The 16,800-nt window shown below is 36.0% G+C and overlaps 1 protein-coding gene across 1 annotated transcript in view; it reads left to right on the plus strand.

The window, feature by feature from the left end:
- The window catches only part of GULP1 (GULP PTB domain containing engulfment adaptor 1), a 149,614-nt gene that overhangs the window by 62,873 nt on the left and 69,941 nt on the right, over nucleotides 1-16,800 (plus strand). The window contains exon 3 of the mRNA XM_036742634.1: nucleotides 7,956-8,027. Coding sequence (XP_036598529.1) covers nucleotides 7,956-8,027 — 72 coding nt within the window. The remainder of the gene's footprint in view (nucleotides 1-7,955; nucleotides 8,028-16,800) is intronic.

Consider the following 16,800-nt stretch of genomic DNA (forward strand, 5'->3'; position numbering starts at 1 on the left):
TTTAAAAACATTGTTTCAAATACACAGTGAGCAAAACCTGAAATTATTTAACATTCAAATTGTAATAAATTGAAACCACTTCATATCTATAGCATATCTAAATAAAACAATAAAGTGCTTAAATTGAATTATTCAGATAAATATAAAGGTCAGAAGATCTACTGTTTATTTAGCAACAGTTGAAGTTTGCTTTATAGATGCCAAATACATTATAGCTGGCATATTAAACACTATTCTTTTTTTAAGCATTTGATATACTACAGAAGGTCAATGAATGTATGTCATATGTAATAAATATTTGGACTATACAGAGTCATAAAAAGATAAAGTTGTCTTTTAATTCTCTGTTTGTTAAGAAAATAGCTCCCACTGTCTCTTAGTCATTATCTTCCATTATGTTTTCCTCTGAAGCATTTTAAAATTTTGTACTAACTCCTTACCTGGTTGCCCAATCAATAGAGTAGGAATGCATTATTTAGGGACAACATTTAATTCTTTTATTATGACCCAATAAAGCATTCAGTGTGGGATCAATTCACAGGAAATTTTAATTGTTTAAGGAAATGTCTTCAATAAAACCAAAGGAGTACATCTCATTCATTCATTGAGGCCTAATCAGTACTTAAAATCTGTTACCCATAGCCAGGGACTCTGAATACTGTACTTAGACTTCTAAGTGAATCAAGGTGTGGAAAAATTGAGAATCAAATCTGGAGTAATATATATTGAAATAAAATGAAAAACAGACTTTCCTCCCTTAATCTAAACATTGGATTTTTCAGTACAGAATTTACCTGACTGAATTGTGAGCTATGTATACAAACAACCTATACAATCCTAAGTGCTTAAAGTAGAAATAAGAGAAGAGCTACTAATGACAGTATCAGTTGCCACAAAGAACTTTTTGTTCTGAATTTTCTGCATGGGGAAATTGGTTTCATTCATCATGCAGTATTGCCTAACACAGCAAAACCTACCTTACCACAAAGCAAATAATCTTTCAGGTGGTAGAGCAGGCATATTAAACTGAGGGTTTTTTTTAAACTTTCTTTCTGTGAATATTGATTTATATAGCACTTCCCTAGTTTTTATAAGAATATTTAAAAATTCATAGTGGGTTATTTTTCATCATATTGAAAATACATGTCCTTCTTGCATCATTAGGTAAAATACTTTAAAAGTTTCACCCTGACCTGAAATAAAAACAAAAGGAAAGATAAGTTTTAAAGTATGTGTTATGCTGGTACATAGCCTGGAAAATAGGCAAAAGTTTTGAAAGGATATAAATGTCATTATTTAGCAATGTCATAAATGGCATGTCATATTATTTCTTTCACTGAAATATCTCAGAAACTCTTGAAATGTATCATCAGTTCCCTTTGCAGAATCTCAGAGGAGGAATGGCAACCTTATTATTTATCACGGGTCTAATTATTGTTATTTTATCCCCATGTTACAGATCGGGAATAGAGACAACAGCTTGTCCAAGATCATATTAACCCAGAAAATAACTCTAATTAAGTGCATGGCATTGAAGGAAAAACAAAAATAAATAAGGCAAGATCATTGCTCTGAAGGAGCTTATAACTCAGTGGAGTAGATAAGATATGTACACAGATACATATGATGCAAATTCATATATAATTGCACTAGGATGAAACAAGCACTACTAGAGTTTGGTGGAAAGAGGCATTACTTTCCAACTAGGACAATAGGGCCTCCTGAATTGGCCCTTTTTAGAATATGACTTCAGTAAGCTGAGATGAGATGGGAGATACAGCTTCCAGATTTGAGGAATAAAGACAGGAAGGAAGAAGGTAGTGGGACTAGCTACCACTTTCCTGATTCAAAAAGCGTCCTTTTAACTTTCTAAATTAATAGAAAATATATTTCCTAAATATGGTGATTTAATTAATACATCATTTCGGCCCCCCTTAGTGTGCATATGGCACAGCCTCTATGCAGAAACTAGCCCTTTTGAGGGGAACAAATTGGTTAGTTCCAAATGGCAGCAATAACTTGCAACCAATTAAAATATCAATACACTAGAATTTGTTCTGTTGGTATTAGTGATGAGTACAGTACACAAAATAATATAATCCTTGGAAAGGGACTTAGGAGGCATTAAAGATTTGAATTTAAAATCCAAAGAAAGAAAATTAGTTGTGAATGTGTTATTTTTCTGATTCTGATAAACTCAGAACCAAATAGCCAACAGTTTTGTATGGCTCTCAGGTTTTTTTTTTCCATTTCTGATAGCTATAGCTATGTGCTGTGGCATAATAGTGTTTACTATCAACAGCATGTCACTTTTTCAAAAAGATTTACATTAAGATTTTTGAGCATCTTGAAATATTTTCAGCACTTTAGATACAGAGTTAAACCCAAGCAAGATATATTAGTATTTTTTTAAATTTTCTTTTAAAAAGAAAAGAAAGGAATACATTGTCATCAGTATTCATGGATTTTTCACTTTAAAGTTAATTACTTATATGTGGATTATCTTCCATTACTTGGTATAGCTGTGTCCATGTGTTAACTGATGTAGAAATGAGCATGTATGTATGAGTCAGCACACTTTCTAATTTAATTTGACTTCTACTCTTGTTCAGGTAATTCTCCCTGTGCTCCTAACTCATATGGTTTAATTAAAGACATGGTGAATTAAAATTTTAATAGTTTTCTGGAGCACTAGTAGAGATTGATTTATTTAGAATCTATTTGGAGGACTTCCATAATTTTCCCATATGGGCCTACTTGTACATAGCAATCAAATTCCTGAAATTTTTGCCAGATTATGAATATTTTCTTCCAGAAACAGTTTCTGAAACACTTTGAAGCCATTGTTGACCTAGATAACACCCAATATATAAATAGTTAGCAATAATTCATTTGCACTTGTCTCTCTTTTTTTTTTTATATTCTTAGCCCCGGAAGCAATGGTTAATCTCTCAGTGGCATGATGGAGACCGAGAAAACACAGTTTACACACAGATTTGTTTTTCTCAGTTATAGCCAACATTTTTTTCCCTCATTGAACCACCATTTGGGCCATTTTTTTCTTTTTGGCTAATAAAGGCCAGACAAAAGGCACTGCTAGCTCCATTTGTAAGGAGTGTTTAATGCTTCCATAGCTCCACAGCAAAATATGTCATTTGCCCTATAGACATAGCAAAGCACTCACATGTGTGTTCTCTCTCTCTCTCTCTGTCCTTTGCTTGATCATCTCTCTTCAGACCTTACTATTGTACTGCTTTATGGTGCAAATTAATTACCAGGCACTGTATGCCAACTTTTGTAAATAGTCAACTTCTTGGCTCTACCCTAGCAACTGGTAGGTGGATTTAGATGTAAGCATATGAGATTAAGGTTGTGCTGGATACCACATACATACTGTGGAGTGGGGTCTAATAAGAGGGAGTCTTTGCCAAAGGCAATCGAGTCCTTCGCCTTATTCTCTCCTTCCCTAGTTTAACAAAAGGGGAAGGAAACAGATACTCCTTCCCCTTAAATTTCTGTCTCCTGCTATTCTCTGCCCCTGTCTGTACTGTTTTTTTTTTCTTTCTCTGACCTCTCTCTCTCTCTCTTGGTAATTCATGTACTGACAAAAACCACTCCTTTTTGATTTTGGATGCTTGCACCTTGTTAGGACATCTTTTCAGGGTGAATGCTTGAGTAATTCCAGGGAAAAGATATAAAGTCAGATTTACTGAAGTGCCTTTGTGACATAAGAATAAATATTTCTAATTTGAAATTTGCCTTACTGGTAGAAACATATTATATGGCAAATCAATTCATAGGTATTTATTTAAAAGCTTGCTATGTATCAGGCACTGGACTATAAAGGCAAAAAATTCCCTCAGGCATATATTGTAATAGCTAGGGTAGCTAGGTAGCACAGTGGATAGAGTAACAGGCCTTCAGTCAGGAAGACTCATCTTCCTGAGTTTGAATCTGACCTCAGACACTTACAAGTTGTATTACCCTGCATAAGTCACTTACCCCATTTGCCTCACTTTCCTTATCTGTAAAAAATGAGCCAGAGGAGGAAATGGCAAACCACTTCAGTATCTTTGCCAAGAAAACCCCAAATAAGCTCGCAAAGAGTTGGACACCACTAAAACAACTGAACAACAGCAACATTTACAAGATGAATGCAGAATGTGTGAAAAGTAATTAGGGAAGGTAAGGCACTAGCAAAAAAGGATTGGGGGCAGGGTAGAGGGGAGGCATAAAGCAGAATGTAAAGCTTGGATTGAGTTTTGACAGAAACCAGAGAAACCAAAATGGAGAGTTAAAGGGGGGTGAGGGGAAGGGAGTATTCCAGGCATAGCGACACCCAGGGCAAAGGCACAAAGACAAGAGGTTGAATGTCATGTTATAGAAACTGCAAGTAAGCCAGTTGGTGTGTAGCTATTCTGTAGAGTTTATGGAGGGGAGCAAAGTGTACGAGTATTGGCAAAGTAGGAAAGGTCCAGGGTATGAAGATTTGTAAATGCTAAAATAGAGAAGTTTCTCTCTGATCCTGAAAGGATAGGGAGGCACAAGAGCTTCTTCAGCAAAGGAGTGACCTAGTCAGACCTGTGCTTTAGAAAAATCGCCCAGTCAACTCAGCGGAGGACAGACTGTAATGAGAAGAGACTTCAGACCAAGATGCTTGTTGCCTTCTGACCCAGGAGAGAGCCGATGAGGGCCTGAATTAGCACTGGGGATGTGTTCCTAGAGAGAAGGGGACATAAGTGAAAGGACGGGTCTTAGGTGTGTAGAAACCCCTCTGAGCTCAGCATCCTAACTTGCATCCTCGCTCTCAGTCTGGGGTCTTCATAGGTGGAGGGCAATGGCTACTGCTCCCCCCAGGATTCTAGGAGTAACCCTGAGAGACTGGAATTTTCAACACTGTCACTCCTATGCTCCTGCTGATTTTCTTCCAAATATTAATTAACCCATTGATTTTCGTTATTTATACCTTTATATATTTATACCCTTCTCAGGTATAGCAATAACAGTAGTTTTAAAGTATCACTAATATGTACCCTCCCCTTGCACGCACAGGGACCCTTTGGAAAGTGTGCTCAAACTTAAAAGTACCTGTTTAGGGAACTGTAACAGCAACCACGCCGGCATGCCCAGGATGGCTGCTAGCGCAGGTTCTTTTATCTGCTTTACTAGGAAAGACAGCTGTTTCAGGGGTGAACAATCTTTAATTACATAAAATACAAACAGAGAAAATACAGAGCAGAGAAATAAAGACCAACAGAGAGGGCTCTACTGTCTGAATCAAAGCAATACTGCTACGTATACTTTACATCCACCAATGACTCGAGAGAGCCTTTACCTCTGAGCAGTTGGGGAAGCTCTGAACATACAGCCCCTCAGAGTCTCCACCAGGGAATCACAAGATCCTTCTCATAAAGGAGCCCCCAAAGCAAAAACTCACCTCTCACAATATATACTCTTTTGGCTAATAGGCTCAGAGCCAGAAGGCATCACAACACTCCTTACTCAGTGCCTAATTATCTTAGTACCAAAAGGTGTGAAAGCCTTCCTGCAAGCAAGCTTCCCCTAAGCTTGCTTCCCTTAATGGGCTCCATGTGAGGCCTATTAGTAGACAGGGAAGATTTTATTCCCCATTAACTTTACAGGAACACATATGTCTGAGGGCTAACTCTTGGATTTTGGCCCCAGAAGTCTATTTCTCCCTTTGTGGAGTTCTCATGAAGTTCCCTTTAGGTATATCTCTCTAGGATTGGTGCCTTTCTATATAGCCTCCATCATGAAAGGTCATGATCTCTGAGGTTGCTACCATTATCAGTACCTGCCTTTCTGCCTCCGTCTGGAGGTACTCTCTCTGTCATTGGCCTCTGCCACATCTGCTGGACTCTTGTACTAGCTGTGGCTGCTGATGTATCTTCTGATGGAAATCTGAAACTCATACAATTGCCTGAACACTCCCTACTCAGAATGCTCATTCATCTAATTATCAGGAAAGAAGAAACGACAAGAAAATCAGGCACCATGTGCCCAAGGACGCATGACAACCAGGTACAGAATAGAACATTTACTTTCTCCCAAAGGCCCTCAGCAGACCTGCTTTAGTTAATACCAAGGCATTGGCTGAACGTACCTTTTGTTTGGAAACTAAGCAGCAATCGAGCCTTCAGTTCTTTTGGCTCCTCAGCCAATTAGGAAATATTCTGTCATCACCACACCATAGCAGCCTCTCAGTCATGCCTAGCTTTAAGTAGATTCTCCCAAAACTTTCCACTCAGTCACTTTGGCTGGAACCAGGCAAGGGAATGTCTGTGCATCCTTTGAGGACTCAGCCTTCATTGGCCAGTCCTCCCATTTCATGGGTATATATTGACTTCATTTGCATTATTGGGGTACACAGTTCTGCTTGGCAAATGGCACTTTGAGTGAAGAACAGAGCAATATAGTGATGGGAATGGAGTTACATTGTCATGTATCATTGCAATCTTCTTGATATAAAGATTTCAACTTATGGGAGTAAGAATTTGCTCCATGATAATGGTGTGTAATGAACTGGATTGAGGGTGCCATGAATGGAGTTTGACTATAACCAATACTATCTTACCTTCTTTTCCTTCTTCCTTAAGGCAACAGAAATGGAAATGTAAAATTATACTTGTGAATTTAATTATTATAGAAAATGAAGATAAAATATTAATTTCATCTCTTCATAATCTTTTTAATTCTTATATCTTTTCATTTTTCAGAATTTTATTTCATAGAAGGATATGATTTTCAAATTCAGCCAGGCTAAATATGATGTCAGTATTTAGGAGATATAGATTCCTATTTAAAGTAGAGTTGCTTTTTTTAAGGATCACAATCCCTGGCATGTATTCAGTAATCATAATAGTTTGCACACAAATAACATTTTAATTTTTTATGAATTTCTCCTTATGTAATAAAACTCTTTGAATGAGTCAGCTATTAACCTCCCCCTTCACAGTGCTTTTCAAAGAGACTTATAAGCCTTAACAATTGTGATTTAATTAATTTTTGTATAATTGTAATGTTTAGCAAAGATTTTAGATATAGCTTTAAAATATATTAAAACTTGATGGGTTTCCTGAATTTTTTGAACATATGTTTTTTAAAATGCCCCATGAGGATACTTTTTAAGCCTGCAGGACAGTGCTGATAATTTTAGAGACAGAAGATTAATGTTTGTAACAAGACAGGTGTCAAGAATCTTTTTACAGTTAAAACTATAAATTTGTTAAAACAATACTTAGAAAACTTTAAGCAGATTATCATGTGTTGTCTAAAATGTAAAGATTGGTATTTTTTGTTAAAAGAAGACTTCAAGTTTAAAATATGGAGATAATCACTAAATTTTTATCTTAGAATACTCATTTATTTGGTACTACCGCAATAGTCTTATAAAATGTGTCCCATCTTTGACACATAATGATTGTATGATGGTAGGCAAATCACTTAACCCCTCAGTGTTCTAGAAAACTCTCTGAGACTCTTCAGTTGTAGAGAAGGTCCTGGCCTGCATTGAGAGATGGCAGTTCCTCATCTGAGAATTCCTTGTATCAATGAAATCACAGGTGCAATTCCTCTCCCTCTCTCTAATGCAATAATAACTTTAGCATTTCCTTTTTATGTTAGATTTCTGGCCTGGAATTGTATGGTGAAGGAGAGGCTTATGGGGGTAGCGGTGATTGTGGGTTGTTTTTTTTTTTTTGGTTGTTTTTGAAATGTATTTTATTTTATTCTTTAATAGAAGGAAAAAGTAACCAGACAACAAATAAAATATTTTCAATTTTAAGTTACATTAAAGGAGTTTTAAAAAGGCATTCGTTTCCCTTAAAGTTTACATAAGATTTAGTTTTATCTAGTTTTCAAGTCATATTTTGAAAATTGCATTGCAAAGTGATACAATTCTATGTGACTCATGTCTCACAGATGACAATTTTCAGTTTCTTGGCAGTACAGAAGTGGAACAGCCCAAAGGTACCGAAGTTGTGAGAGATGCGGTTAGAAAATTAAAGGTAGGGAACTCGATTCAACATGGAGGACATAAAGCACTTCTGGTATTTTCACATATTAAGACTTTGTTTGATGGGTAGAAATTCATAGCATGGCTAATGTTGGGGCATTTGCAGTTTTAACTTATTAAGAGACAGGCCATCATTATACAAATATCGCTAGACATTCTCCTTATTCCTCTAAATGCTCAGGGAAGCTTCTTGGGGTGTTTGTGTGGGAGGATAAGCACACACAATGTCATTCATTATATCCATAGATAAGCCTAAATGAAATACCTTGCCTTTTTTTTTAGTCATTTATGATTTTAGAAAATCATTTAAAATTCGAGAATATATAAATATCTGTGAAGTTAGTCCTTACCATTATTGTTCATGGACAAAAGGGATGCTAATCCAACCTTCTTAACATCATTACCAAACTAGGCACCTAACACTGAGCTCTGCAAGAGCAACTCATTAGCATAGTGTACCAGGTTCTCCACCCCTGGTGTAGACAAACTGCATGGACAGCCCTCCCACCCCGCAGGGTTCTTCTACAAAGATTGTATGTTTCATAAATTGTTAGATTATTCACCAAGGCCCTAGAAGGAAATACATTTTAAAGTACTATTTTGGAAGAAAGACAAATCCCAATGATATCTCAGTCATCAAACATAGGAAGGTCTGGCAAGCTACATGAGCAGTCATTAGGAACTGTTCAGTTTACAGTTCCCTGATGCTAAAACTGCAGAATTACACAGCAGAGCTGGCAACTTCATAGGAAACTCCACCCACCCCTTTTTTTTGGCAGGATTTTCCCCAGAAATTTTTTACATAATACACTGCACTCAGAATATTTCCTCAAACAGTACCCCACCTCCAAAAAAATTAAAGTTCACTGGGATTTTTTAATTTGAAAAGCCCCTCCCTTCTTCACAATGATTTTTTCCAAGGATTTTATATCTTTAAAAAAAAAAAACTTTTTCATGCACACTTTGGGGTTTGGGGTTTGGTGGGGTAGGGTGTGTTATTTGTGAATTGTTTCAGTTAGCTTGACCAGTTTTTAGAAATTCTCTTGCAAACCCACTTCAAACTCCTCAAGGAATAAAACCATCTCATTATATTTAGTCTGGCATTAAAAATACCCAATTGAGCTAGCTTCCGTTGGGGAAAAATAATTGGAAAAGGGCTATCTCAAGGGTTCACTGTTGATGGTAAATATTTCTTTTATATTGAAGCTATATCAGATCAGAGCTATCCAGTACTTGAAGAGGAGAAAGAATTAGAGTTGTTTATTTATATTCAGAGACAATGTTATCTGTAAGTCCATACATCCCCAAAACGATTTGTTCTGTGAAGTTTGGATTCAAAGGGCCTCACTTGAGGACCCAGTGGGCCACATGTGGCCTCAAGACAGGTTCCACACAAGAGGTTAGCCTGGGCTAACCTCTTTAGTATTTCGTAGGCAGTTTTAGGGACAGAAATGAGAGACTACTTCATCCCAGTCCGTAATATTGTTCCTAAAGCTAAAAAAAGTTCTGGTCTTAGTGTGACCAAACATTTTCAGGCATTTGGAGATGGTTCAACTTTACAGTGACTTGTCACAGATTTTAAGGGCACAGTATATGTGTCCACATAAAAATTTCAGAAGACATAGATATGCAACTCATCTCTCCTATTTACAACTAATATGACCTTGAATAAGTCACTCTGCCTCTGTGGATCTCAGTTTCTTCACATGTAAAATCAGAAAATTTAACTAGATAAATGATTTCTAAAGTTACCTTCTAACTCTAAATCCTATAATCTATGACTTATAGATGAGAATTATAAAGTTTAACAGAGAATCCACAAACTTAAAAGATCAGTGAAGTAATTCTCATTCATTGACACCCTGTTTAAAATTGTATATTCCCTGTCTAGTTTCCAACATGCAGCAGGTTTTGTAATTCAGACTTGCTTCAGTTAGAATTTATTACAAGCATGTATGATGTTTATTTTGTAAAGGGTTTTTTTTAACATTGTAGTCAGTAAACAAAAACATTTTTAAAAGGGTTCAAAGAAAACAACTTGTAACTAATGTTATAGAAATTAAATGGTTTATAAAGATTTATATGTTTTATGAAATTTTCTTACTAAAAGTAGTTTAACATGAAATAAAAACCATATAATACAGCCAAGTGGATATATAGTGGGTTTTTTTTTAAATCTCTATTCCTGATAAGTAGTTTTTTGTTTCTTCAAATGTAGTATTTGACTAATAATCTGCCACCCATTGAAAAAGTTGTTTGTCTTTAGTATAGCTACAATTTCAGTTAAATTAATTTGGTATCAGACCCCCCCCCCCAACTAAAGAGCACCAAGAGTTGTGTCTATTTCAGGTTTTTAAAGGATTCCTATTGTCTTTGCATGCCCCATAACCCAGCCTCCTCATTCCTTTGGCTTGTTGCAAGAAGGTTGCTACTATTGCCAGCAGGTGGCGCCAATGCTCCATTGCAAAAGTGAGGCTCTCAGTGCTATTTACACCTCCCCCACCTCAGTTTCCTGCCCATTTTTTTGGCATATGCATTCTGCTTTGAGTGGGTGTGTGTACTTACATCTGCCAGGGCTTAGGAGTTTGACATCCATCATTTTGTCATGGCTCCAACTGTTTGTACTTTATTTGCTCCACAAAGTCACCCCATAGCTTTACTCACTCGCTGCTATGTCATTATGTTGAATTTCAGGATTAAATGAATAACAGCATAGTTAAACTCACAAAGAGCCAGGGACTAAAAATATTTGAGACATAAAATGTTTTGTAGTGAATTGTTAGCATCGTTAATATGTAATGTGATTCAGACTTTTAAAGATGCTCAACAGCCTGTTTCTTGATGTCTTTTATGGTCCATCTTTGATGTCTGTTGGATCTTGAGTTAGTAAAAAATCAGACTTTTAGACTATCACGAAAATCTTTTTTCCCCGTTATTCTCCCAACTCTTTTTTGTCTGTATATTTCTTGGTTGACTTTAAAAAATCACAGTGGTAAATGTATTTTCCTTAAAACGAGCACATGAATAAATGCTTTCATATGAGTTTTGATCTATTGTTATAAAACACTTAAAAATTCTTATCATGTTTATACAAATTTGTTCTTAAATGAAATAAATAAGAATGAGTCAAACTTTTATACATTGAAATTATGCCATTGGTACTTTAATACAATGCCATGAATTTAGTTTCTGATTTAAATTTACTTTTTTTCTTTGAAATTTAGCATTTGGGGATCATAATTAAACTTTTAGAGGTTGTCTAGTTCATCCCTTTAATTTGAAAACATGGAAAGCCTGAGAGTTTAAATGACTTTCTGAAAGTCACAGAAGTATTAAGTACCGAATACGGATTTGAACCCAGGTCTTTTGACTAAACATATAGGATATTGCTTTCACCACATGACATTTAATTAAATATAATTTAGTATAATATAATATATTGTAGAAAAGTATTTTGAAGGCTTTATGCTTTAGGGGGTATGCACATCCATGTGTTCTACATATGTTTGAGTATGAAGTTTTAATGCTTCCAAATTTGGGGGGATATAATTGGATAGAAGATACTGAAATCTCTACAGATGAAGAAACTGAGACCAAACTATGGAAATTTATGCAATAATACCAATAATTCACACTTAAATTCACAAGATCTAAGTTCTAGAGCTGAGAGAGACCTCAGAAGCCATCTTTTACAACCCTTTAAATTTTCAGTAAAACCAAGGCCTAATGGGATTAACTTACCCAAGTTTACACATGAACACTTTAAAGTTACCAAAGTACTTTAGTAAATTATCTAATAATATGCAGAATTCTTAACCTTTTTTGTATCATGGACCCTTTCAGCAGTCTGGTGAATACTATGAACCCCTTCTCAAAGTAACGCTTGTTGCCTGTATTTATAGTTGAAGGAAACGATACTTTTGAGTTAGACATTTTCATAAAGGTGTTGTTCGGTATTTGAAGTATTTTTTTTTAAACCATACAAGTTCATCAATAGCCTAGAATCTATTGGAGACCTCAGGTTAACAACATTAGAATTAGATCCTTTTCGTAACAACCTTATGAGGTAGGTCCTATTCCTCTCCATATATTTACAGATGAAGAAACTGAGAGTCAGAGAGATAAATGACATTCTCAGGGTCACGAAGCTAGCAACTTTCTTAGGCTCCATTTGAACCTAAATCTCTCCCGTCTCCAAGTTTATCACTCTATCTGCCATACCACCCTGTCTCTTTGCAGTTATTCTATAGAGACATAGACATGAGATTAGAACCCGGGTTTGCTAATTTCTAGACCAGCTTTCTTTGTATTTCTCTGTCTCTCTTAGTTTGGTATTCCTGACCCACTTTTTACATTTATCATTGGTCTCTTTGCAGTTTAATATTTAATACATAAATTTTAATACATAAAATTGTCAGGTATTTCTTGAGTTAAACTCTTCCAATCGTGTACCAAAGTAATCATGTTGTGAATTAATTACTAATCTAATAATTCTAGGGTATCCGTAGTATTTAGGGCAGCTAGTTAGCACAGTGGATAGAGGACTGGGCTTGGAATCAGGAAGACTCATCTTCATGAATTCCAATCCAGCCTCACACACTTACTAGCTGTATGACCCAGGACAAGTCACTTAACCCTGTCTGCCTCATCTGTAAAATGAGCTGGAGAAGGAGTTGGCAAACCATACCAGCATCTTTGCCAAGAAAACCCCAAAATGGTGTCACGGAGAGTTGGGCTCAACTAAACAACAAAAATCCATAGTATTTTACCCAGATTATCTTTTTCCAAAAGAGTATTATAATTTTATGCATATAATTTTCTCTAATGTAAAGTTAAATTGTAAGAACATTTCAAGATTTAACATTAATATTATGAGAAAATAAAGAAAGTTTAAGAGAGAATAGTCAGGATTTTTTCAGACTGAAATGGAAAGATGTTATAACTTATACAGAACGTCTGTAAGTAGAAAAGATAGAGAGTAGAAGAGAAAAAGAAAAGTATAAAATATAATGAGCTTTAAGGTATAGAGATCATTTAGAGAGATTAAAAGAACTTTATGGTTTAAGTGGACTAAAAAGTGCAGCATACTAAAATTTATGATTATGTGAAAAATGACAAATGTGTATGTATGTATACACATAGGTACATATGTGCATATGCATTTGTACACACACACACAGACATACATGTCTGTGTGTGTATGTAAAATTGCAATTGTAGAAATAGAAAATAAAATTTTTACTGCATCATTTGAAAGGAGAAGTATTGTATAAAGAAAAAAGAAATGGATTCTAAATCAAGAGATTGGTCTTCTCTCCCTAATTCTGTGACCTTGGGCAAGTTTCATAAACTTTCTGGGTCTGTTTCCTCATCTCTGAAATGAAGAGGTTAAAACAGATAGTTTCTTTCTACACTGTCAGTGATTCAATATAAAGCAGAAAAGAGTTGGTGTAACCAATTAATTTGTTATTCATTCATCCACCTGAGCAGAAAGGGAGAAAAAAAAAATCTAAGTAGATGAGTTTAATTGCAGTGACTGTTCTGTAGCCAACTTCTTGGAAACTCCAAAAGGTTACCCAGTGACTTGCCAAAGGTCACTGTAGTGCTTGTAGCTTGAAATGTAAAAGGAACTTCCTGAGTTTTTGCTTATTTTTTTTCCCCTAGGAAATGGCTCATTTAGAATAGCCCTTAAGAGCCATGCTTAAAATATCTGTGAAGTAATCAGGAGTTGATTGGCTCAGACACATTGAGGTAATATGAGAGAAAATGATTTATTAGGTCAGTATTCCGATATGAAACCCCAGTTGTCTTCATTGTGCCAATATAGGAAGGGAAAATCATAAAGGAAAAGTAAAACAAATCAGTCTGCATTCTTTGGGAGAGACCTCGGCGCCAATGCAGACAAAAGATCTACATTAGAGTAAAACCAAGGATCTTACAGAAAAATCTCCTTCAAACCAGCTAAATACCTGTGGGTACTTCAGAGGTGCTGCATCCAAAAAGTACTTAGGCCAACCAATTATTCCTTCTACTAGACAGTCTGCAGAAAAAAAATCAACCACCCCAAATGGAAAAAACAAACAAACAAAAAAACCCCCAACAAAACCCAGCAGTCCCTTGCCCTCCATTCCCCCATGGAGGGATTGCAAAGCATAAGTGACATGTCATTCAGCCCACCTCTGCCACCTATTAACCTGCGTGACTTTAGACAATTCTCTTTACCTCTCTAGGCCTAACTATCCTCAGGTGTAAATATTTTTTTTGGGGGGATAGGGTAAGGAGAGACCATACTAGGTAATTTTAAAGATGCCTTTCACCTCTAAATCCTAGATTCTGCAATCTGTGTATATTATTACATTATGCAGCAGCAATGAACAAAGCTCACTGGGCACACAATTAGACTCTAACTTAATTCTTATACACTTACTATAAAATGTATAATTATATTTTCTCCAAACTAGTTATATGAGCAGAGTAAAAGAGTATGACATAGTGACTACAGAATATCCCTCCCAATGAACTATACCGTATATAGGGACAGAGAGAGACAGAGAGAGCAACAGAGACAGAGAGACAGAGAGAGACAGAGATGGGAGGGAACTTAAGAGGTCAACTAGGTCAACCACAAAATGGTTATCACATACTTCAGAGCTGCTGTGGGAGTGTGTGTTTATATGTATATATGCAAATGTATGTACGCACACTTTTACAGCAACTATAGTTTTGGGCCTGGAGTTAGGAAGACAATTTCAAATGTAACCTAAGACACTGACCAGCTGCATGACCCTAGGCAAGTCACTTAATCCGTTTGCCTCGGTTTTTTCATTGGTAAAGTGGGGATAATAATAGTACATACCTCCCAAGATTGTTATGAGGATCAAATAAGATAATAATTGTAAAGTACTTCTTTACACAGTGCCTGGCACATAGTAAGCACTATATAAATATCAGCTACATTACTGTATTATTATTAGAATAATCATTATTATTCTAAGACCATAAGTTGCAGAGCACATGCCACCCTTCTTGGGTAGAGGGCATTTCCACATCCAAGAATTCCAAGACTATTGGGTTCCCAGGTTCAGTCTCCATTCCTATCCTACTACCAGAAAATCTTTAGGAGGAAAGGCGGTATGGTAGACAAAGAGCTCTCCTGGGAGTCAGGAAGAACTGGGCTCTAAGGTCTGCCTCTGAATTATCCTGCCTGTGCAACCTTGAGCCAATAACTTAACTTCATAATGTCCCAGGAGAATGTGCAGATTTGCATTGTGGAGGAAGTTCCTCACCAGGAGTTCCCTACACAGATGAAATCATTGATCTGTTCTAGGAAAATAAGAAAAGAAAAAGAAAGCTATTCTGAAGACTCTAAAAGAGAGTAAAAGCTGCTTCCTTTTTAATGGTATTCTTTCTGTCTGTAGGAAAAAGGATCAGCTAGGTGGCCCAGTGTATAGAGCACTGGGTCTGGAGTCAGGAAGACTTAGCTTCCTGAGTTCAAATCAGGCCTTAGAAAACTTACTAGCCATGTGACCCTGGGCAAGTCACTTAACCCTCTTTGCCTCAGTTTCTTTATCTGTAAAATGAGCTGGAGGAGGAATTGGCAAACCACCCCAGTAACTTTACCAAGCAAACCCCAATGGGGTCATTAGGAGTCTGACAAGATGGAAATAAAGGATTGAAAATTAAAATACTCCATGTATAACAATTGCTGGTTGTTTTATAATAGAAAACTGGGCTTACTACCTTGATGAGAAGTTGGGAATACTAATAGATCTTGGAGCTCTGGAATGTGAAAAATATTAGTGTTTTTAAAAATTTTTTCTTTAATTCAGCTGCCATTATCAATATCAGAATTTTATAAAATGCCCAGTATTTGCAGGGTGTAATAACAAATAATGACAATTTTTTTTATTATTCACATTTATGTTTCACTTTACAGTTTCAAAAACATTTTCTGCAAAAAAGCCAGGGTCATAAATAGTTAAGTATTTTCTTAATTTTGCTAGTAAGGAAACCAAGGCTTAACAAGATTAAGTGACTTCCTCATAGTTTATGGGTTCATAGGGTCATAGATGTAGTACAAAATCAGGATCTGATAAACCACGTAGTCTTTAACCATCTCATTTTACAGATGAAGAAACAAAGGCATAGGAATATTAATTGATACTTGTAAAAAGCATCTAACCTGGGATTTAAACCCTAGTCTCTTTACTCCAAATCCAGGGCTGTTTCCATTACAGTGTAGATGAGCCAGGGGTTTAAGGAGAATGGAAATTGACATTAATTATTATTAAAATTAGTTCTGAATAGACCAGATTCAGTGGATCAAATAATCTAGATGTTTAACCTAAACCATAATATCCCTTTCAATATAATAATGATAGTTAGCATTTATCTCACACTTACCATATAATGGTAATCATTCCCCCTCATCCCTTTCAATATAATAATGATAGCTAACATTTATCTCACACTTACTGTATAATGGTAATCATTCCCCCTCTCCTCCCTTTCCCTCTAGCTATGGTGATATATTTTGTTTAGTGGGATGGGGTGGTTGACACAAAGGAAGACCTGGCATTTTCTTCCTGATTTCTCCCCTAAAAAAAGTTGATACCCTTCATAATAGTAAAAATGTCTATGTCTTTTCCTCATGCAGTGAACATCTGGTGTTCTACAGGGATGAAAAAGATCAAAATCATAGAAAAATATGTTGATCTTTTTCACTTCTCATTCTGAACAGTTAAGCGAGCTTCTTACTTACTCAG

The sequence above is a fragment of the Trichosurus vulpecula genome, chromosome 2 (genome assembly GCF_011100635.1).
Source record: "Trichosurus vulpecula isolate mTriVul1 chromosome 2, mTriVul1.pri, whole genome shotgun sequence".
In the NCBI taxonomy this organism is placed as follows: Eukaryota; Metazoa; Chordata; class Mammalia; order Diprotodontia; family Phalangeridae; genus Trichosurus; species Trichosurus vulpecula.